General features: G+C 42.8%; 1 protein-coding gene across 7 annotated transcripts in view; it reads right to left on the bottom strand.

The window, feature by feature from the left end:
- DIAPH3 (diaphanous related formin 3) overlaps positions 1 to 22,924 on the bottom strand; it is a 560,663-nt gene extending 537,739 nt beyond the window's left edge. For 5 of the 7 annotated variants that reach the window (XM_086328449.1, XM_086328451.1, XM_086328462.1 and 2 more), the window contains exon 1: positions 22,560 to 22,924. In XM_086328449.1, the coding sequence (XP_086184575.1) occupies positions 22,560 to 22,739 (180 nt within the window). In that variant the 5' untranslated portion in view covers positions 22,740 to 22,924. Of the gene's footprint in view, positions 1 to 1,441; positions 1,723 to 22,559 lie in introns of those variants that run through there. The other 2 variants (XM_086328450.1, XM_086328460.1) reach the window with 2 other exon arrangements.
- Positions 22,925 to 23,164: the final 240 nt, after the last annotated feature.

The following is a 23,164-nucleotide window of genomic DNA, read 5'->3' as shown; positions in this document are numbered from 1 at the left end:
ACAGAAAGAATAAGAAATACAATCAAGTATTCTTATATACAAACATATATATATATCACTACACTGTTATTTTAGATAACCAGAATTGCAATCAACCTAAAACTCAGAATATGGGAAACAGTAAATAGATTACAGTTCTGCCATAGGGAAAATGCTTATAATATAATGTTATATGAAACAAAGTTGAAGTAAAATTGCATTTGCAATATAATTCTAACTTTGTTAATATATACACTTATAGGAAAAAATCAGACAGGAACCATTGTTAATTTTATCTATCTGAATTGTGGGATTTGGAACTTTTTTTATTTTTACATTTTTTTTCTGTATTTCTTCAGTTGTCTAGAATGAGCATATTTATTTTTTAATGAGGAAAGGTTTTTAATTACTATGGATAATACTTTTCACACCAAGCAGAAAATACAGATTAGTTCCTTTTTAAATAAAAATGTTATATATGAGACAGTAAAAGAAGTAAGAATAAAAATCTAATAAATACTGTGAACAGCCTTTTTAATAGGCTGAGTTTCTTGGTGCATATTTTCAAATATGTCAGAATACATTAAGCACATTATTCATTTGTTTCCTAATCCACATATATAAATTAACCTATCTCAAAAGGCTCCTTGGTTTTGTGAATTATTGATGCTGTCACCTGCTAGAGACTTAATTTCAAGAAAAATATACGAATCACTACATCACAAGCACAAATCCTTTTGACATAAATTCAATTTCTGTGGCAACAATAATATATTGACTTAGCTTTATTTTTCTACTTTATGACACTTATTAATGTCAGAAATAAAAGAAATCTATCTTTGTTCCTTATTGTAAATGTAAGTGATCCCATGCCATCCTGAGAAAGCTAAGGTAAATACCACTCACTTGATAACCCCTTAATGCAAATGAAGACAAGATAACAAAGTATAAGAAATAAGACATGATTTTTCAATTTAGTCCCGTAATCCTTATTTTGGCTACTACACAATACAATTAGGCTCCCAAAATGTGCAAGACACTCGGTAAATATAAAGAGGACCCAAGCCCTGCCCTTACAAGTTTACAACCAAAGGATGAGCATGACAAGTGAATGAATAACCAAATGCAAGGCAGTGGGACAAGCACCATAACAGAAGTGTTTAACGCTGACAGGGAGAAAAGGCAGAGTCTCTGCTGTATGCTAATTATATTTGCTAATTATATACTAATTACATTTGCGTAAATACTTGCTAATTAACATGCAAATATTTAATAATGATCTAAAACTAAAGCAGAAATAAGTTTTAGCCATGATTTAGGGAAAACTAGTAGGGCAAAATTTACCCTCACAGAATGAGATTCCTAAAACATTCATTCATTCAACATTATTTATTAAATATTACTACATTACTGGCAAGGGATCCATCAGTAAAACAAAAATTTCTGTCCTAGAGAAGCTCACCTTCCACTGGGGAAACAGACAACAAACACAGTAAGCTACAGAAGATGTTAGAAGGTGATGAGAGCTCTGTTAAAAATGAAAAGTTCTTCAAAGGAAGGCAGGCCCGGAAAGCAGAGTGGGAGGGTTTGCAGGATGCAGTTTTAAAAGGAGGAACTGGGGTGAGCATAAGACTGACTGAGAAGGCAGCAACTGAGCAGACTGAAGTGGACTAAGGAGGTAGCTACGTGGACAAGCGGGGAAAGTACTGTAGATAAAAGAGCAGCCAGAACAAAGGCGATTAGGAGAGAGCCCATCTAGTGTTCAAAGGAGAGAGCCAGCGCAGCTGCAGTGACAGGAATCAAATCAGAGAAGAGGAAGAGGGGCAGATCCGAACCAGGCCATCTAGAGAATGAGGGCCTTCATTCTCCGAACGCAACAGTTACAAATGCTTACGTATAACAACACGCTAAAAGTATCAACATAAACGCTAAGTGACAGTTGACTCCACTTTATCAGCAACTCTGCTTCTGTTGTTGTCAGTCCCTCAGGTGTGTCCAACTACTTGTGACCCCATGGACTGCAGCATGCCAGGCTCCCCTGTCCTTCACCACCTCCTGGAGCTAGCTCACACTCATGTCCACTGAGTCGATGAAGACATCCAACCATCTCTTCCTCTGTGGTCCCCTTCTCCTCCTTTCCAACGAATCAGCTCTTCGCATCAGGTGGCCAAGGAGTGGACCTTCAACTTCAGCATCAGTCCTTCCAATGAATATTCAGGACTGATTTCCTTTAGGACAGACTGGTTGGATCTCCTTGCAGGCCAAGGAACTCTCAGGAGTCTTCTCCAACACCACAGTTCAAAAGCATCAATTCTTTGGTGCTCAGCTTTCTTTATAGTCCAACTCTCACATCCATACATGACTATGGAAAAACCATAGCTTTGACTAGATGTACGTCTGTTGGCAAAGTGATGTCTCTGCTTTTTAACATGCTGTCTAGGTTGGTCATAGCTTTTCTTCCAGGGAGCAAGTGTCTTTTAATTTCATGAGTGCAGTCACCATCCGCAGTGATTTTGGAGCCCAGGAAAATAAAGTCTGTCACTGCTTCCATTGTTTCCCCATCAATTTGCCATGAAGTGATGGGAACAGATGCCATGATCTTCATCTTCTGAATGTTGAGTTTTAAGCCAGCTTTTTCATCCTCCTCTTTCACCTACATCAAAAGGCTCTTCAGTTCCTCTTCGCTTTCTACCATAAGGGTGGTGTCATCTGCATATCTGAGGTTATTGATATTTCTCCCAGCAATCTTGATTCCAGCTTGTGCTTCATCCAGCCTGGCATTTCGCATGATGTACTCTGCATATGAGTTAAATAAGCAGGGTGACAATATACAGCCTTGACACACTCTTTTCCCAATGTGGAACCAGTCCACTGTTCCATGTCTGGTCCTAACTGTTGCTTCTTGACCTGCACAAAGGTTTCTCAGGTTTTGCTGAGTGTCAGTGGTATTCAACCACCCTCCTTTCAGCTGCTGGCATCTCTCACATGCTGCCATTTTTCTTTGGGGCTGAGAATTCCAATCAGCAGCAGTTTCTCAGCACCATCCCTAAAGCCAGCATGCTGCCTGGGCCTCAGGACATCGACAGCTTCAGGGGAGAATAAGATGTGAGGGAAGCAAACAGACCGAGTAGGTAATGCACATATACATTTACAGTACGCGTGGGTGAACCGTCAGTATTGTCAGGAAATGGTGACTCTACCTCTGTTGTCCATGGCTCTTTCATTTACAATCACTATCTGGCAGATCACGTGTATATCTTTTTTCTCTTTTCTTAAACATATCAGGAACCTTGTTTCCCTTATCTTTGAACTAGACATACCACAGTGAGAGGAACATATTAAGCCAATGGTTTAGAATTTTTGTTTTCTTTTCCTAATACAAATGCCTGAGTAATATCCCAAAGCAACTGAATCAAAATACCCAAAGATAGGGCCTGTCATAAGTACTTGAGCTCCTCCTGGTGACTCTAGTATATAACCATTGCCCACTAAATTGGGCAAACTATTACGAACTCTGTCTTTCAGTGCCTAGCATCAGGGAATCTGCAAAGTCCCACAGGTGCAGCTAAAGCAGACATCTATTGCTTTATGTGTCTCAAGCACACAATCCCTTCTTGCTATCAGAGGGGGGACTGGCAGTCCTCCTGTTCTTTGAAAGCCAGCCCTGCCACAGCTGAGTAAGCAGAGCTCAAGCAAAGCCAATCAAACCCTCAGTCTCCCAGAAATCAGGACTTGGGATTCAGATATGAGAATTAGGACCGAGAGCGTTACATACACCTAGGACTGTGAGGCTCTGGGATTAGCTGTGTGAAAATCAAAGCAGTAGAAGCAACACAATGCAGACATACAAGAGTGGAGCAGATGCCTCTTAGGAGGCAACAGGAGACAGTGTGATCCCAGCAAAGGGAAGCTGCCAGCTTTCAGCTCTCAGCTCCAGACCAAGAGAGGAACAGCTAAACTTGCTGTTCTTGATGCCAGGGACAGCCCCATGCCTCTTTACAATTGCTCTTTCTAAGCTTAAACTACATCATGTATGTGCCTTTAAGCCCAAAAAAGGCCTTGACTGAGACAGAAACCAAGACTGAAAAATGAAGGCCATATGATATAGCCCACTGCACATCACCATTCCTAGCAACACTTAGTGAGCCTTATTGTAACTACTAACACACCCAACAATCTTACAAATTAGCCATTATCCCACCTTGGTTTAGTCACTAAGTCGTGTCTGATTCTTTGTGACCCCATGGACTGTAGCCCGCCAGGCTCCTCTGTCCATGGGATTTCCCAAGCAAGAAAATTGGAGTGGGTTGCCATTTCCTACCCCACAGGATCTTCCCAATCAAGGCATCGAACCTGTGTCTCCTGCATTGCAGGCAGATTCTTTTACCACTGAGTCACCAGGGAATCCCCATCTCACTGATCAGGAAACTGACTGTCACACAAGTGATCTACCAGAGTGGCCAGTCTGAGAACGGAGTCTTGGTCAATGAGACTCAAACCCAGGCTCAGACCCCTCCCTTTCCCTTCCCTCAGTCTTCGCCGTCCCAAACCTAGGGAGGAAGACCCACAGCAGAAATAAAGCAGTTTCTGAGTTGTTTATGAGGCAAAGAAATTGAAGATAAAATCTTAGCAAGAAACACAAGCGTAATTCCAACTGGACTGTTATTAAGTGTTATAATACTGACTAAAAAGTTTTATCTTGAAAGTTGAGGTGAGTGAATATAAGAAGCCAGGAGGATTGTAACTTCTGAAAATTGACTAAATTTTATGTTTAGTCAATTTTATATGTTTATAACATATATATGCAAAAATATATGTTTTGCTAGGGAGTTTCCCTTTTATTTTTTAAAGTTGCTTAAGTGTAAAATAGAAATGTAATGAATATTTTTTGTTATTCACAGAATTTACAGTTTAGTACATGCCTTATATACCACGTGCTTCCAAATAAGACTAAACATAAGCCACAAAAATATCCACATTTCAAAATATCATTAAAATACATACATACACAAGTCTAATTAAAGAAAATTTCTTTTAAATTATTGATAAGTTTGAACTTTTTTAAATAACATTTTAAATCACCACTAAGTTTTCTTGCATAATTTGATTACTACTTTTTATTACTACTTCTAAATTGGTTTGTTACTTAAAATGAGTTAAAAAGATTATTGTATATTTACAAATTTGACGTCTGAAGAAGGGAGAAAAAGAGCACAATTCCAGCTCTTACATACAGTCCCAGTACTATACATAAAATGTGGTTACACTTGACACTTCTTTTAGAAATGCTAACCAAGCAAGATATCATTATTGAGCATCTAAGATAGCAAGGGGTTTCCCACACAGCACTAGTGGTAAAGAACCTGCCTGCCAATGCTGGAGATCTAAGAGATGCAGGTTCAGAAGACCTCCTGAAGGAAGACATGGCAGCCCCTCCAGTACTCTTGTCTGGAGAATCCCATGGACAGAGGAGCCTGGCGGGCCATGGTCCACAGGGTCGCAAAGAGTCAGACATGACTGAAGTGACTCAGCATGAATGCAAGCTAGCAAGACATCATGTCTGGTCTGGTATATAAATACCTATAAAACAGAGCATCTGCCCTCAAAGGAGTTTACAATTCAATAGGTTTCAGAGGAAAAAATAAATAACCTAGGTCACTTATTTCCCTTTTCCACTATTCAAAAAATAATATAAGTAACTATCTTTCCAGTGCTACACGTGCTGAAACACATGGGTTCCTCACCTTAATATTCTTCATTGCACTTCTTATCCAAAGACATTTGAGATACTTGGAGACAGAAATGCATGAATGAGATTAGATACAGAGCAGTCCAATACTGTATCAAACTTACACTGTGTTACATGATGACACAGCCACATTCCAACACATAACATTCTATGTCACAATTTGGGTTTTGAACACAACAATTTCTATAGTCAAGCTGCAAGATCAAGCAACTGCAGCCTAAACTGCCCTTGGCAATCCTCCAACAAAGCCAAGGAGACTTTAGTGATGACTCTCTAGTAATAACCCAAGTATATTTGTAAAGACTTCTGAAAGCACATAGTTTTATATTGATTACCACACCATTCAAGCACACTAACAAGTCAGCAAGGGTTATGGGGGAGTCAGCAGCTGACAGCCACAGGCACGGAAGTCTCTCAGTGATCATAATAACCTAGAGCAAATGACTGATTACTGTCGCTCCTGTGAGGATATGAAGATAAATCTACTGTACCTGCTTTTTTTTTTATATTATGGAGATATAATTTACATATAATATTGTGTAACTTTAAGGTATACAACATGTTGACTGATACATTTATGTTTTGCAATATGACTGCCACAGTAGTTTTAGCTAACACTTTTATCACATCACATAATTATCATCTTTTTAATGCTGAGAACATTAAGATCTAATCTCTGAGCAACTCTGATTTTATGATACACCGTTGTTGACTATAATCACTGTGCTGTACGTTAGATTTCCAGAACTTATCTTCTAATTATAAGTTTATACCCTTTAATTCATCTCTCCAAAGTTGATCTCCTTTAACACATTCCCCTACCCTGCTTTTTCAGATTCTACATATAGGTAATATCATACAGTATTTGTCTTTCTCCCTCAGGCTTTTCTCACTTAGCATAATGCCCTCAAGGTCCAACCACGTTGTCACAAACAGCAGCATGTCTTTCTCCCGGATGAATTTAATCCCACTGTATATATTCAGTGTGTACCGTATCTTCTTTATCCGTTCACCTGGGGATGGGCACTGAGGTTGCTTCCGTATCTTGGCTCCTGTGAATAATGCTGCAATAAACATGGGAATCCAGGTAGCTTCACTTTTGGCTGCACCAGGTTTTGTTGCTCCATGCGGGTTTTTCACTAACTGAGGCAAGTGGGGGCTACTCCCTAGTTGCAGTGCATGGATTTCTCACTCCAGTGGGCTTCTCTTGGGGAGCGTGGGTTCTAGGCACACAGGTTTATTAGCTGTACTTCACAAGTTTGAGAGCAAGGGTGCAGTAGTTGTGGCCCCGGGCTCAGCTGATCCGTGGCATGTAGAACCTTCCCAGGTCAGGGATCGAATCCATGTCCCCTGCATTGGCAAGCAGATTCTTGACCAATCTAGACCAGGGAAGCATCACAGATACCTTTTCGAGGTTCAGTTTTCATTTATTTTAGATATATACCCACAGCTGGGATTGATGAGTCATATAATAGTTCTATTTTTACCTTCTGAAAAACCTCCATACTGTTTTCCTTAGAGGCTGAAGCAGCTTACATTCCCTGCAACAGTGCGCAAGGGCTCCCTTTCCTCCACATCCTCACCAACACTTGCTCTCTCTCCCCTTGATGACAGCCGTTCTAACAGATGTGATCCCAAGCCTGTTTCTGTTATCACTGATGGCGTTTCACTAAAAACCCATAGCTGAGGGTAGCTTCAGAGGCTGTGAAAGTGCATCATCTTTGCCTGAACAAGATGTGCAAGTTATCCAGTAGGAACAAACCATCACATTGCTGAAAGGCAGTCTGACCTACAAATTAAGACTCTGAGGCCACAGGCAGTCCCTGAATGTGGGTCAAAGTATGGCATTAGCCATTAGTCACATATGGCTATTTCAAAAGTTAATTCCAACTAAATCAAATTAAAAATCAGCCCTCTAATAGCATTAGCCACATATGACTGGTGAATATCAAACTGGACACAGCAGAACAGAAAGCTCCATCATCACTGAAAGCTGTACGGAACAGCACTGACACAGGTAGACTCCTGTATCACTAGGTAGCTAGTGAAATGAATGAATCCATGCTGGAAGGACATCTTAAGTCAAAAAAAGTAAAAGGTCAAAAAGATAGTACTTAGAACACCAAGAGGGCAGGAAGATAGATAAGCAAACATTAGAAGAGAAGAACAAGTTAGAGCAAACATGTGAAGAAATGATGGGTCATACTCTGAAGTCTAGTAAGATGAAGCTCCAATACTTCGGCCACCTGATGCAAGGAACTGACTCATTTGAAAAGACCCTGATGCTGGGAAAGATTGAAGGCAGAAGAAGAAGGGGACAACAGAGGATGAGATGGTTGGATGGCATCACTGACTCCATGGACATGAGTTTGGGTAAACTCCGGGAGTTGGTGAAGGACAGGGAGGCCTGGTGTGCTGCAGTCCATGGGGCTGCAAAGGGTCGAACATGACTAAGCAACTGAACTGAACTGAACTGAAGATGAAGACCAGCCACTGGGTTGGCAGTTGTTGACCTGTCAAATTTTAGTGGAAAGACAGAAGCAAAAGTTGAGAAGCCTGTGGGAGGTGTCTGAATCCTCCCTTTATGAGCGCTCTCTACCCTTGGCTAATGCCATCATGACAGGAGCAATGAGCTGAGAGCTGTTAGTACTTACGTGTTAACCCCCAATGTAACATTGAAACACCATGTCTAACTGTAATTCAGGTACTACTGTTTCCACCTCATAGATGAATAAACAAACAACAACAGTTACAAAAGTAATTTCCCAAGGTCACAGAACTACCAATTTCAGAGCCAGGACTTAAACCCAGGTTAACTTCAGAGTCTGAGTTCTTAAAAATGACACAACATGGGTTCCCTGGTAATACTGCCCACCGTCTCCCAGACTGAGCGCAAGCCTCCTGAAGTCAGGGACCAAACTGTACCCAACTGTGCCCTTCAAACATTTATAGAATAAATGAAAACAATGAATTCACAGAATTCGGCTATCAGGGAAGGAAACAGAGCATGGTACAGAGAGGTGTCTGGGTCATGGGAAAGTTGGGAGAGGAAGGCTGTTTGGTTTTGCTCCTGCTTTTTCTTTCAGGGTAGAAGATATCTGAGCATTTTAATAAGACGGGACCTGTGGAGAGTGAAACAACCTCTTGCAATGGAACTGGATCAAGATCAGGGGCCAAAGGGTTAACCTGACACTTCTACAGATACTGGAGGAGAAAGGAGGAAGAGCTACAGATATAGATTGTTGGTGCAACAGCAGGAAATTAAGCCGGTTCAAGCAATATGGCCTTTATCTTCTCTCTGAAGAAGGTGTCAAGGCTGAGTGTGGAGAGGCAGGAGAAACGATCTCTACGACAGTTTCAACGAATGCTATCCCGGGGCAGCTCCAAGAGGGAGCTACACATACACACGGAGTATCAGTAAAGCATCCAAGTGAAAATAATGAAAGTCATCACTGTTTCTGTGTGGGGAAATCTCAACTGGGATGTAAGGGAGTCAGTGAATTTCACTCTGAACTCTTATACTGTTGGGCTTTTTAAGAGGTTCATACGTTACCTTTTCAATTTAAAAAACTGTTAACAACAAAAAGGAATCAGACCCATAGAGAAGGTAAAAAGAGTGAATAGTCTCAACACAAACGCTGAGAGAAGTAAAAAAGGATGTAACCAGAAAGTGGGGCTTTCCAGTGGCTCGGCAGTCAAATCCTGCTGATGCAGGCGTGCGATGCAGGAGACATAGGCAGGAGATGTGGGTTCGATCCCTGGGTCAGGAAGATCCCCTGGAGAAAGGAAATGGCAACCCACACCAGTATTCTTGCCTGGAAAAATCTCAATCCATGGGGTCGAAAAAGAATCAGACACAATGGGGCAACTAAGCAACAGGAGCAGCCAGAAAGCTAGCTCAAAGCCCGGGCCCTGGCCCATCTGGCTGCGTGCCACCCACAGGCTCCGTCCCCAGCCACACCTTGGGACGGCCCACACCTCTCTCCTCACCTCAGTCCCATCAAGCGTAACACCAGGGTCGTGAGAGTCCTGCTTCAAAGCACTGTGGTAAGTGATTAAAGGAGTGTACAGTCCACCAGAGAGCAGAGTAAGTGCAGTGCCAGTGATAATGCCTGTGACCGACAGGCTGAAGGCCCTGCCAGTCAGTAGGTCCACAGAGTCCCGATGTCTAAGGTGCAGTCTGCAGGGCTGGCGGGGTCTCCCCCCAGGCCACAGAGCATGGGTCCATCACGAGCCTGTCAGGTCGCTCCAGGCTTGGAGACAGGAAGCAAGTGGACATAGAGGCCAGTGCTCTTTTATTTATTGATATTCCATGTTCTATCAGGTTTGAAGAGGCAAAGAATGTGAAGGCATCCTAATTCAAAAAGAGTCCTGGGTTACTTCTGTACGGTGTGGAGCAAATGCTGTCAGCAGGAGGCTGACAGAAAGAAAGAGAGGCAAGGGCAGAAGATGAAGGTCTAGATGAAACAGAAAGGAGCGGAATGCATCCAGGGACCAAGCTCTTTATGTGTACCCACTGGAATTGAGGTCGGGTCCCTGGACACAAGAACAGGGCCCTGGACACCAGGAATGGGGGAAGGAGGGTGGAGGGAGGTGAGCAGCGGAAGGAGAAAGGTCAAGACGCCGTCAGTAACTGAGATCTGGTCACCTGCCCTTCAGGATGTCCGACACTGCAGAGGCAGATATCTCCCCCACTCTGGGGTCTGGGAAAGACTCAAAGGAATACAACTACAGTCTCCCATCTAGAAAGGGGTGACTTTACGATGACGCAAAACCTATACTTACTCACTAGACACTGTACTCCAGATGTTAAATTCTGGCCCTTCCTAGGCTAGCAACACGTACAGGGTCCTCTCCTGATGCTGGGCAGGGAGGCGCCTATAGCCCCGTCAGCCACGTGGTCACGGCGGAAGCAACCGCTCCAGACAGGACGACCAGCCTGTCTACCACCTTCAGAACAGTGTTCAATTCATGACAAGAGACATTCAACACTTCATCACAGAACAGGCTTTCTGCTAGAAGAGTTTGCTTGACTATAAGCCAAAGTAATGTTCCAAGCACGTTTAAAGTAGCCTAAGCTAAGCTATGTTTTTCAGCAGGTAAGGCATGGTCCATGCACTTTTGACTTATGATATTTTTAACTTTCAACTAGTTTCACTTCAGTTCAGTTCAGTCGCTCAGTCATGTCCAACTCTTTGTGACCCCATGAATCACAGCACGCCAGGCCTCCCTGTCCATCACCAACTCCCGGAGTTCACTCAGACTCACGTCCATCGAGTCAGTGATGCCATCCAGCCATCTCATCCTCTGTCGTCCCCTTCTCCTCTTGCCCCCAATCCCTCCCAGCATCAGAGTCTTTTCCAATGAGTCAACTCTTCACATGAGGTGGCCAAAGTACTGGAGTTTCAGCTTTAGCATCATTCCTTCCAAAGAAATCCCAGGGCTGATCTCCTTCAGAATGGACTGGTTGGATCTCCCTGCAGTCCAAGGGACTCTCAAGAGTCTTCTCCAACACCACAGTTCAAAAGCATCAATTCTTCAGCACTCAGCCTTCCTCACAGTCCAACTCTCACATCCATACATGACCACAGGAAAAACCATAGCCTTGACTAGATGAACCTTTGTTGGCAAAGTAACGTCTCTGCTTTTGAATGTGCTATCTAGGTTGGTCATAACTTTCCTTCCAAGGAGTAAGCGTCTTTTAATTTCATGGCTGCAGTCACCATCTGCAGTGATTTTGGAGCCCAAAAAAATAAAGTCTGACACTGTTTCCCCATCTATTTCCCATGAAGTGATGGGACCAGATGCCATGATCTTCGTTTTCTGAATGTTGAGCTTTAAGCCAACTTTTTCACTCTCCACTTTCACTTTCATCAAGAGGCTTTTGAGTTCCTTTTCACTTTCTGCCATAAGGGTGGTGTAATATGCCTATCTGAGGTTATTGATATTTCTCCCGGCAATCTTGATTCCAGCTTGTGTTTCTTCCAGTCCAGTGTTTCTCATGATGTACTCTGCATATAAGTTAAATAAGCAGGGTGACAATATACAGCCTTGATGTACTCCTTTTCCTATTTGGAACCAGTCTGTTGTTCCATGTCCAGTTCTAACTGTTGCTTCCTGATCTGCATACAAATTTCTCAAGAGGCAGATCAGGTGGTCTGGTATTCCCATCTCTTTCAGAATTTTCCACTATTTTTCAATGAGTTTATCGGACCCTAATCCCATGGCAATTCCAGAAAGAGCTATAATAACAGCTGTCATGTATTAACTGCTAGTTTTGTGCCCAAGCTATTATCATAACAAGCATTACCTCGACTAATCCTCACAATACTATGACTATCTATTCCATTTTACAGACAGGGTAACTGAGGCACAGAAGCTAATTCACCCAAGGACATATAACCCTAGCCTCTCTAGCACAGCGGTTAGGGGAGGGAGGTAGGTTCTAAGCCACGCTGCCAGGCCTCTGGAGGACCTGAGTCAGCAGGCTCAGTCCTCCAATGACCCAGATGTGTCTCTGCATGCCCTCCCAGGTGGTGTTAGCGGTAATGAATCCACCTGCAAAGGGGACATGGATTCAATCCCTGGTCAAGAAGATCCTCTCGTGTAGGAAATGGCAATCCACTCTGGAACTCCTGCCTGGAAAATCTCATGGACAGAGGGGCCTGGTGGGCTATAATCCATGAGGTCGCAAAGAATCAGACACAACCAAGCGACTAAGCACACACTTACATGCCCTCACTGCCCCCCAACTGCAATCTTTTAGAGAAAAGAAAATAGACATTAAAGGTATATTGATAACATTTAAATGTAAATTAATCATGAATAGATTAGTGAATCAGGTGGTGTAAGATTACAAGAACAGTTTTGCATAGATTTTCAATTAACCAAGTGTTCACATTGTAAGCTTAAGCCTATATCAGGCACCACCAAGAGAAAATGACTTTCAAAGCTTACAAACATATGCACATAGCAACTAGAGCAGGCTGGAGATAACATATCAATAAGAGCAAAATAATACCCTCAGAAGAGAGGTGAGTGCAGTGAGAACATGGTTTTAATGGAAACCATCACTTTTTATAAAGAAATGAAACTGTCACATTGGATTTCTGAATATAGATTATGTGCATTCTATTTTTCATGTTCATTTCTCAGGCTGTCAAATTTTTCATTAGAAATGAATTGTAATTGTCATTTGAATTGCATTCCATCCAAAGTTTTGGTAAACAGCAACAGTTTAATACCATAGCACAATCCATAATTAATGCCACCAATTTGCAAATCCTGTTTAAAGACTGAATGTTAACAAAGTTTCATTTTTATGACACCCAAATAAACAGCCTACCTCAGCAAAATGCAGTGACTACAGGAAAAATCCCCCACATCCTGTAAAGATACCTCACAATAAATTGGAAAAATAAATGTAACATTATGTATCTTACAATTAGATCAATCCACATATCAATATCTTACTGAGAGTTTTAAGAAATTCTACACCAGAAAATTATCTCCAAAAAAAGCATATACTTTTTTTTTTTTTTAACATCTATAATAGCCTAGAATTAGCAATAATTTCTTTGATGAGTTTTGGACAGGTTACTTAGCTATCTTTTCCTTGAAGGTCTGACACAGACCACAGCTATCTGGGAATATCCCAAGGCCCTTAGCACACAGGGAAGTCTATTTCCCATTAAGTGATGGGATAAGATGCCATGATCTTCGTTTTCTGAATGTTGAGCTTTAAGCCAACTTTTTCACTCTCCACTTTCACTTTCATCAAGAGGCTTTTTAGTTCCTCTTCACTTTCTGCCATAAGGGTGGTGTGATCTGCATATCTGAGGTTATTGATATTTCTCCCGGCAATCTTGATTCCAGCTTGTGTTTCCTCCAGTCCAGCGTTTCTCATGATGTACTCTGCATATAAGTTAAACAAGCGGGGTGACAATATACAGTCTTGACGTACTCCTTTTCCTATTTGGAACCAGTCTGTTGTTCCATGTCCAGTTCTAACTGTTGCTTCCTGACCTGCATATAGGTTTCTCAAGAGGCAGGTCAGGTGCTCTGGTGGGTCTATTTTTAGGGAAAAAGAGATATATATAAATTGGAAACCCCCTCACCAAAAAAAATTAAAATGGAAAAAAAGTTTAAATCACATAAGCCCTTATTTCAAAGAAATGAAAAGCAAAGATAATAAGGAGACACAGACAGAAGGGGAAGAAATGAACATTTCAGTAGGATTTATGATGTTTCACTTCTGAAGCTCACTGGTGAGCAGTACATGGTGTTCTGTACCACTTTTGTAAGATAAAATGTATTTTTTAAAGACTGCAAGGGAAATGCTGACCCTCAGAAAACCATTTAGAGGTAGACTGTTTTAAAGCACATTATATACAATCCTTGGAGAAGGAAATGGCAACCCACTCCAGTACTCTTGCCTGGAAAATTCCATGAACTGAGGAGCCTGATAGGCTACAGTCCATGGGGTCGCAAAGAGTCAGGACATGACTGAGCGACTTTACTTTCACTACTGATAAATACTAATCACTTCTGGTCCGCTACTGATAAATACTTACTAATCACTTTTAGTTCATCACAAAATGAAACACTAAACAAAGGGACAAACTTTTGCTTGTTCGGGGACTCTCCTAACTTCTTAAGTCATCTCCAAGTTCCTCAAACTGAGGTCTGCAGGGCCCTTCTACAGACTCTCCAATTCTATCAGAATTTTAAAACTTTCTATTTTTTTAAGATTATATTAAACATTAGAAATAAAGCAAGCCCATTCTGGTGAAGAAGGAAATGGCAACCCACTCCAATATTCTCACCCGGGAGATCCCAGGGACAGAGGAGTCTGGCAGGCTACAGTCCACGGGGTCACAAGAGTCGGACACAACTTAGTGACTAAACCATCACCACCAAGCACGTCCTGGACAATCTGAAAGTGAAAGCTGCTACAGTCCATGGAATTCTCCAGGCCAGGATACTGGAATGGGTAGCCGTTCCCTTCTGCAGGGGATCTTCCCAGCCCAGGGCTCTAACCCAGGTCTCCCACATTGCAGGTGGATTCTTTACCAGCTGAGCCACCAGGGAAGCTCTCTCAACCACATTCCCTCAGGCACTTTCGGTGAACACGCCTGCATTTATGTGCACTACCAACATGGTGTCAGCAGGCCCAACAACATGGACAGCATACCAAGGTTTCACAACTCCTACACTTTGGAAGAATTCAGGTCCAAAAAGCGGTATAATTCGAAAATGACACTATTCAAGGAACAATAAACCTACAGCTACAGAAAGTTAAGAAAAAATGAATACAGGGTCTGGTGGCCTTGGCTCCAATTCTGTCTGCTCTTTTTCAACAGTTTCATATAATTTACTTAAAAAAAATTACATATGGCTCTTTTTTATCATAAACACATTACAAGAGTTCACTACTTCAGCCAGAAGAGCCAGTGAGACTGTTCACTTTAGACCCTCAAGCCCAGGCCTCATGAGAAGGACAAAGGTGTTCGGTGACAGGACTCCACCCACCATGTGGAGCTGGACCTTTGGATGTTCCGGTCTGTGCTGAGCCTCCTCAGCTCTGGAATTCCACTTCTGCCCCAAGAGCAAAGGTGACAAAAGGAACCCAGCAAACCACACACATCTTTCCACTATTAAATCTAATAATGAGGATGCAGTTTCAACAAAAATCATCAATTACATTAAATCAGTGTTACCAACTTAAACTTTATTGGTTTTTTATAGTTTTCTTTTGGATTTTATATATAAATCTGTTTTGTAAAAGAGCCAAAAGCATAAAGATTTATACTTAACTTTTTATATATACATATGTAAGTAACATTATTTTTACTATCATTCAATTCACAATGGAGTGTCACAAGAATTTTTTCCCTAAATTTGAGGTTGTTTCCTTTGCAAGTTCCTTTTTGTAAGCTTCATTGGTACTCAAGTTTCATAGTTGCATGAAACTCGTTTTACAAATAAAAACATTCCCCTCCCAAGGATTCAGAAACTTGCTCTGACCTTTCAGTGGTAAGAATCAGAAGTCTCCATCACTGTGCATGTCAGCTAATGTCAGGGTAAAACTAGGGAACAGAATGCTTCCATCTCATCTGAGGAAAAAGTATGGCCCAATTAAGATTTCCCAATATAAGTTATTCAAATATGCACTGTAATGTTCCCAATGCCCTAAAGCCTACACAAAAATTGTACTACCACTACTACTATTACTACCAATGATGACAACAACAAAACTATAAATCGTAAATATTTAGATAGAGGCTAAAGGCTGTTACAGGTACCTCACAACCCATCACATTTAATTTCTAATCTTCCCAACAGCTTCCTTTTACACATGAGGAAACGGGCACAGAGTGAGGTTAAACAACTCGCCTGAGTTCACACAGCTAATAAGTGACTCAGCGGGAACCCAAGCCCTAAAAGTGATACAAGTCACTGCCCAGAAAAATTATTCATAATGTCTCTTCTACAGAAAATTTGTGAGAAAGGATGGCAGTGGATCGTTTGAAGAACAAAATCTACGGCAAGCATTTCCAAGTAGTTTTCATTAGACGGTACTCTGAATACTCCAGCATCAAAACTTAACTTACTGAATCTCTTAAATTCTCCCCTAAGTTAACAGTCATTATGTGATTTGCTATTTGCGAAAATTACTCTCAGCGCTAAGGGGTTTCAATGCCACCCTGCTGCTATTGAGAGAGAGTTACCTTTGTAGATCCTGTTCAAAGAAAGCTCATGCTTTGATCCTTAATATCCCATGAAGTAAAAGGTTATGCTTAATCTATATTTTATAGATCTAAAAGTCAAATTAGTTTCTGCGATAAACAAGCAGAGTGTGATGGTAAGCACATTCTGCAGCATTCATTTCATTCCAAGTTTGGAGACAGTATACTATGTGCTGAGTTAAAGACAACTGCATTAGTGTAAGACAAAGCAGTTTTGTCTTGTATTATTCTGTAAGCATAAACAAGTTATACACATGTTAATTTACATTCCATATAAAAAGCCAATTTTAAATCCAATTTATAAGGCAATAAATATATAAAGATTCTAGGACACAGCAATAAAGTTATGCCATAAAGCAGAGTTAATTTAAGACAACAATAATAAAAGCATGACAAATTTTAGCATTCTACCAACTGCACAAAGGTGTTTCAGGTAACATCTGTTCAGAAGCAATTGCTGCAAGACAGACTAGATGAGATGCAAGGTTTCACAGTGCAATAAATGTATGTCAGTTTGCTGCTTCATAATTAAAGACATGAGTCTTTGAAAAAAGCAATTAAGCCCTTCTCTAAAACAATCATCCCTGCTCCCACCCCTTCTTACTCACAAAGATCCATATGATCCAGAAGTGTATGTACCATCTATCATCTATTTTCAGCAGCTAATATACTCCCCAAAAGCCACTGGATATATTTTGTTTCTTTTAATAAGTCATATTAACAAACAAAAGTAAACATTTTTTTCTATTGGAAGGATAGAAAGAAAAGAAAGCCTGAGATGATTCAGAGCAATTTACATTCAACCTTCTATTATCTGCAGGTTCCAAGTCCGAGTAGTCAACCAACCACACATCAAAAATATTTGGGGAAAAAAGCTTCAGAAAGTTCCAAAAAGCAAAACTTGAATTTGCCACAGGATAATCCATGGGGTCTCAAAGAGTCGGACACAACTAAGCGACTAACACACTGTGCATAGGTTATATGCAAATGCTATGCCATTTTATGCAGGGGACTTGAGCATCCATGGATTTTAGCATCTAAGGAGGGTCCTGGAGCCAATCCCCTGTGGATACCGAAAGACAACTCTGCTTAGAAGACTGGGCTGAATAAAGCGATTTTACTTTAAATAGGTTTCTGTGCCTGCTGGGTTAGGTGGAGTTTTGATATGAATAAAATCCAGATGCCTAAAGCCTTCAGCTAAGAACATAATCTCCAATTCTTGACAGTACAAATCTAGGACAACTGAAAGCATCACTTTTCTGAGGACTCAATGAAGAAATTAATTCAAAAAAAAGCACACAGAAATCGCCTGTACCATTATCATAGTCGCTTTATGAGAAAGATACAGCACAGCAAGATGAATGAAGGTTCTAGTCTTTCCAGGAAACCAAACTGTGGTCATCTTTTCACTCAGATCACAAATCTAAAATAAATGATAGCACAAGAAGAGATTTAAATGATCTGATGGTTCTCCTAAAGCATACACTTACAAGTTGTGAAGCCAGCTTTCAATGTGGTCAACCTCATAACCACACCTGCCGTTAGTTTCCTGTGGTGGCAGTAACAAATTATTAATACCACAACCTGATGGCTTAAAACAACAGAAATGTTTTCAACTGGGCTAAAATCAAGGTGTCAGGAGGGCCGATCTCCCAGGAAGCTCTATGAGGAGCAGCCCCTTGCCTCTCCCAGCCTCTGATGACTGCAGCATTCTTTAGTGTGTCACTGGATCTCCCTTGCAGTCACCTCACCTTCTTCCTTTCTGTAGTCAAATCTCCCTTTACCTCCTCTCCTAAGTAAATGTGTTTGCATGTAGGGCCCACCCAGATAACGCAGAATATCTCCATTTTTTTAAACTTAATTATGCATGCAATGTCGTTTTTTGTCATAAGGTAACCAGGCTCCAGAAATTAAGATGTGATGTTTTTGAACTGTGGTGTTGGAAAAGACCCTTGAGAGTCCCTTGGACAGCAAGGAGATCAAACCAGTCCATCCTAAAGGAAATCAGTCCTGAATATTCATTGGAAGGACTGACGCTAAACCTGAAGCTCCAATACTTTGGCCACCTGATGTGAAGAAGTGACTCATTGGAAAAGACCCTGATGCTGGGAAAGATTGAATGCAGGAAGAGAAGGGGACGACAGAGGATGAGATGGTTGGATGGCATCACGGACTCGATGAACATGAGTTTGAGTAAGCTTTGGGAGTTGATGGACAGGAAGGCCTGGTGTGCTGCAGTCTATGGGGTCGCAAAAAGTTGGACACAACTGAGGGACAGAATTGAGCTGAATCTTTGGGGGGGGATCATTATTCAGCCAACCACTTCTACCTCCAAAGAAGCCCAAGGAAATGAGGTGGGCAGACAGGATTCTCACCAAGCCCACCCCAATTCCAGTTCTCAAGTTCCCAGTACAATAAGCAAAAGTCCTCCAACCTAACACCTCTTCCCATCTCACAACATGCTTACAATCAGGAAATCACTAAATCTATATCGCTTAAAGACATTACTAACTAGTGTTAATGGTTCCTGAATGAAAAACACAGCTGCTGCTGCTGCTGCCAAGTCACTTCAGTCATGTCCGACTCTGTGAGACCCCACAGACGGCAGCCCACCAGGCTCCCCCGTCCCTGGGATTCTCCAGGCAAGAACACTGGAGTGGGTTGCCATTTCCTTCTCCAATGCAGGAAAGTGAAAAGTGAAAGTGAAGTCGCTCAGTCCTGTCTGACTCCTAGCGACCCCACGGACTGCAGCCCACCAGGCTCCTCCATCCATGGGATTTGCCAGGCAAGAGTACTGGAGTGGGGTGCCATTGTCTTCTCTGAAAAACGCAGCAGTAACGAGTAAAACTCCCACTAGCATGGGAGAGTAACACAGGACAGGGACTAAGGATGTGTCCTCTGGAGCCAGCCTCCCTGGAGTCAAATCCCAGCTTCGCCCCCAGGCAACAATGCAAGCAAAGGCAGTTTAACCTCTGTACCTCAGTTTCCCCTTCTAGCAAACAAGGCTAATTCATAGTATCTACCTCACTGGGTTGTTAAACAGATTACAGGAGCTGAAATCTATGACACACCTAAAACAGTGCTTGGCTCATTATGGTTAACTATTATCACTAACAATGATCAACCACAGTAGACATACAGATGTTAATGGATCTGGTGAAAAAGCTCTCATTTCAAAACTGAGGATACTGTAATGACAGAACTAGATACTGTAATAACAATCTATACAATGGAAACCATAAGATGAGATATGAAATTTACACTGAAGTCTTTGAGAACTCTTAAAGGATATCCTAACTGAAAAAGATGAGCTACTTTGCCAGCTTGGATCACAGAATTTACAGGCCCCCTTTCAAAGGGGGACCCACATCCTGGAGATGGAGACCACCTGAAGCCACACGTCCTGCTCTCGCTTTGGATCTGGGAGCGTCCCCATCTCTACTGTGCATTTCTAGTAATGGGAGGTAAGAATTAAACACCTAGTGTCACTGAAGAATTTTCACAATGAGTAGGAAACCGTTTTGTTTTGTTCTAGAAGGGAAATAGAACTTGGGTCCAGGTACGAATGGTGTGACCTAGGGCAAGTACCAGTTTAATGATCCTACTGAATTCTCTTCACCTTCACGAAGTCTTCACCCAGGCTCCTGCCTTGTCCTTCCAGCCTCCACTGGTGGCACGCTGTCCCCAGTAACTATCCCCAGGACCTTCTCACACTCACACACACACACACACACACACACGCTGCTTGCCACATCCCTTGCTGAAACCAAGTGGGTGAGTTCACAAGCAGCCCAAAAGAAGCTGATTTATTGTGCAGCCAAACTATCCTATGTTTACAACAGACAAATCTCTAGTATTTTCATACATCTATGGGGAGAAGGTCTATGGTACAGACATGTATACACAATTCAAAACTAACTAGAGGCCCACAACTATACAAGTAACAGAAAACAAGGACTCGTCTGCTTTATCTAGGTTCAAAGTACAAGAGAAATTCAGTGGGGACCAGAGCTCCTACCTTCTTACACTAAGGAGCCAGTGGCCAGTTTACCCGCAGTTCCACACAAGCTTGCAGCTCTGCGGCTTGCAAACACCAGTCACGCACATTATCACCAACCTGCATGACTTGTTACAGTCAAAAGCAACCAGGTGACCTAATGACTATGTGACCCGGAGGGATTCAGACTAGCTAGCATCTTCATTCCAAATCAAGAGAAAGCCAAAAACGGACTTGAGGTCCAGCAGTACAGCAGACTGAACGACAGAACAATCACTATTTGGGGCACTGCTGAGATCTCATGAGGAAGGAGTAGTGTCCAAAATCACCCTTCAACCGATTAGCAAGTGTCACTGAAGTGGGACTGAGAACAGTGAGAAGCAGGCGGGCTGGGAACGCCTGCTCAGAAGGTAACCTTGATACTGGGATACTGAGCCTAGGCTAGAGAGTTAGAGTTGACCCTGGAACTCCAGGCCCTCTAAGAGTCCAATCCAACGGAGAGATGGCTCTTTCAGGCTCCTGGTAGACATAGACTCAGATCATGCCCAAAGAAAACTCTCCCCAGTTAGGCCTCCTAGAAGACAGGTTAAGACTAAGCATTGAAATTATCAATACAAAATTTAACAAGCACAGAGGGAGAGACCACTCTACCACGGGTGCAAGTCAGTGTACGTAGTCCAAAGGTGCACATACCATAAATGCCAAATATAGAAGAAAAAGAGTAAGTAAGCAGTGTCAATGGCAAGCCACTCCAGTACTCTTGCCTAGAAAATCCCATGGATGGAGGAGCCTGGTAGGCTGCAGTCCATGGGGTCGCAAAGAGTCGGACACGACTGAGCGACTGAACTGAACTAACTGAACTGATGGCCAACTTTATACTTAATTTTGCATCATTAATCCATGTTGTCCTTCATTTTCAATATTCTGATACATCTCAGGCTCTGCTCTGTTTTATTCATGTATCATTTTTGACTGTTATATGTAGCTACTCACTCCTCCTCCACAAGCCTTCATCCCTTAATTTGTGTATCTTGACTCATATTTCTAACAATGTTCACAGAAGGAACAAGCTGTACTCTAAAATTTCACCTACGACTAAAATGTTTTTCTGTATTCCTAAGTAAAATGGAGGGGTATTAAATTTTCAATTCTGTCTCACTCCAAATGTATCAACCCTCTATGTAATTTGCTTGTGGTTTATTTACACAGACAACAAAACAATCTTCTCTGTCTGTTCTTTCACTAGTTAGTGCCAATACAAAGATTTACAAGGCGCTAATCACGACACTTCTTTGACCGTTAAAGTGAGTAAGAGAAGCAACCGGAATAGCAGGTTTCAAATACTCAGACTTCTTTCCAAGCTAAACATAACATTCTTTAGCGGTGACTGCATGACCCGCCAAGTTTTAAAAAAAAAGCCGTTTCAATTCGTAAAGTTATAAAGAGTTGACTCATTGGAAAAGACTCTGATGCTGGGACGGATTGGTGGCAGGAGGAAAAGGGGACGACAGAGGATGAGATGGCTGGATGGCATCACCGACTCGATGGATGTTTGAGTGAACTCCAGGAGTTGGTGATGGACAGGGAGCCCTGGCGTGCTGCAATTCATGGGGTCGCAAAGAGTCGGACACGAATGAGCGACTGAACTGAAAGGAACTGAATCTACTTTTAAAAACTTCTTCTTGGGAATTAAAACATGAAGCAGAAAAAGCAATCCTATCAAGTAAAGATCACTTCCATATATCTCATACTCTAAGATGCTATGGGAAAAAGGAAAAGTTTAACTTAAAAATGCAAAGTGCACGAGAGACATCAGGACTTATACTTGAAGCTGCTTCTCACGACAGCCTTAGGAAGTTGGGGCAGTGATCAGGTGTTTGTCAAAGGATCCAAATAGAACTGGGCCTGCCGTCGTAACCCGTTTAGAGACCGCAACTCTTGACGATCTAGAATAAAGCGTAGCTCACGGCTACGCCCAGGGAACCCGCCCACGCTGTCGGCCACGCTGGAGCTGAGGAAAGGAGCTGAGGAAAACCGAGGGACCTATCACCGGGTCGCAGCCCGCCCGGACCAAGGCCCAACTTACAAACTTGGGGCGCTTCTCCGCAGGCGCCGCGGGGCCGCGGGGGGCCGGAGGGCGCTGCAGGCCCTTCCGGCGCGGCGCCTCGCTGTCCCGGCGGCTGCGGCCCAGGGAGGACGCAGGGTAGGCGGCCCCGACAGCCGAGCGCTGCGCCTGGGCACGCAGACGCGGCCGGTGCCGGTCCATGCTTCCGCGGCTCCGGGAAGGCGAGGGGGGAGAAGGCCGCAGCTCTGCAAGCCACTGGCGGGAGCCCGGCGTCCGCGGCGCGCGCGTCCCTAGTCCCGCCGCCGACGGCGCCTGCCCGGATCAGTCCAACCGCTGCCTCCGGGACGCCACCAACACATCCGAAAAGTCCCGCCGCCGACGAGTACCTGGGCCCAGCCAATCCGGGGCCGCCGCCGAGCCAGGGCCCAGCCAATCCGAAGCTGCGCTCGGAGTGAAGCGCCCTGGGCACCGCCCCTTCCGGGCAAGAAGAAGCGTGATTGGCGGGCCCGCCGTTCTCTGCGGCGCTTGAGCCTCTGGGGTCCCAGGCGGCCCAAGTTGAAGGTGCGGCCTTGGAAATGTGGGAAGCGTACCGGGAAGTGACTAGTCTGGGTGTGTTCGGAATTCGG

This window comes from Bos grunniens, chromosome 12, assembly GCF_055505025.1.
Source record: "Bos grunniens cultivar Pamir isolate PY7600 chromosome 12, Bosgru_T2T1.0, whole genome shotgun sequence".
Taxonomy (NCBI): domain Eukaryota; kingdom Metazoa; phylum Chordata; class Mammalia; order Artiodactyla; family Bovidae; genus Bos; species Bos grunniens.
Note: the sequence above shows the minus strand (reverse complement) of the source record. Positions and strands in the feature narration are given on the sequence as shown.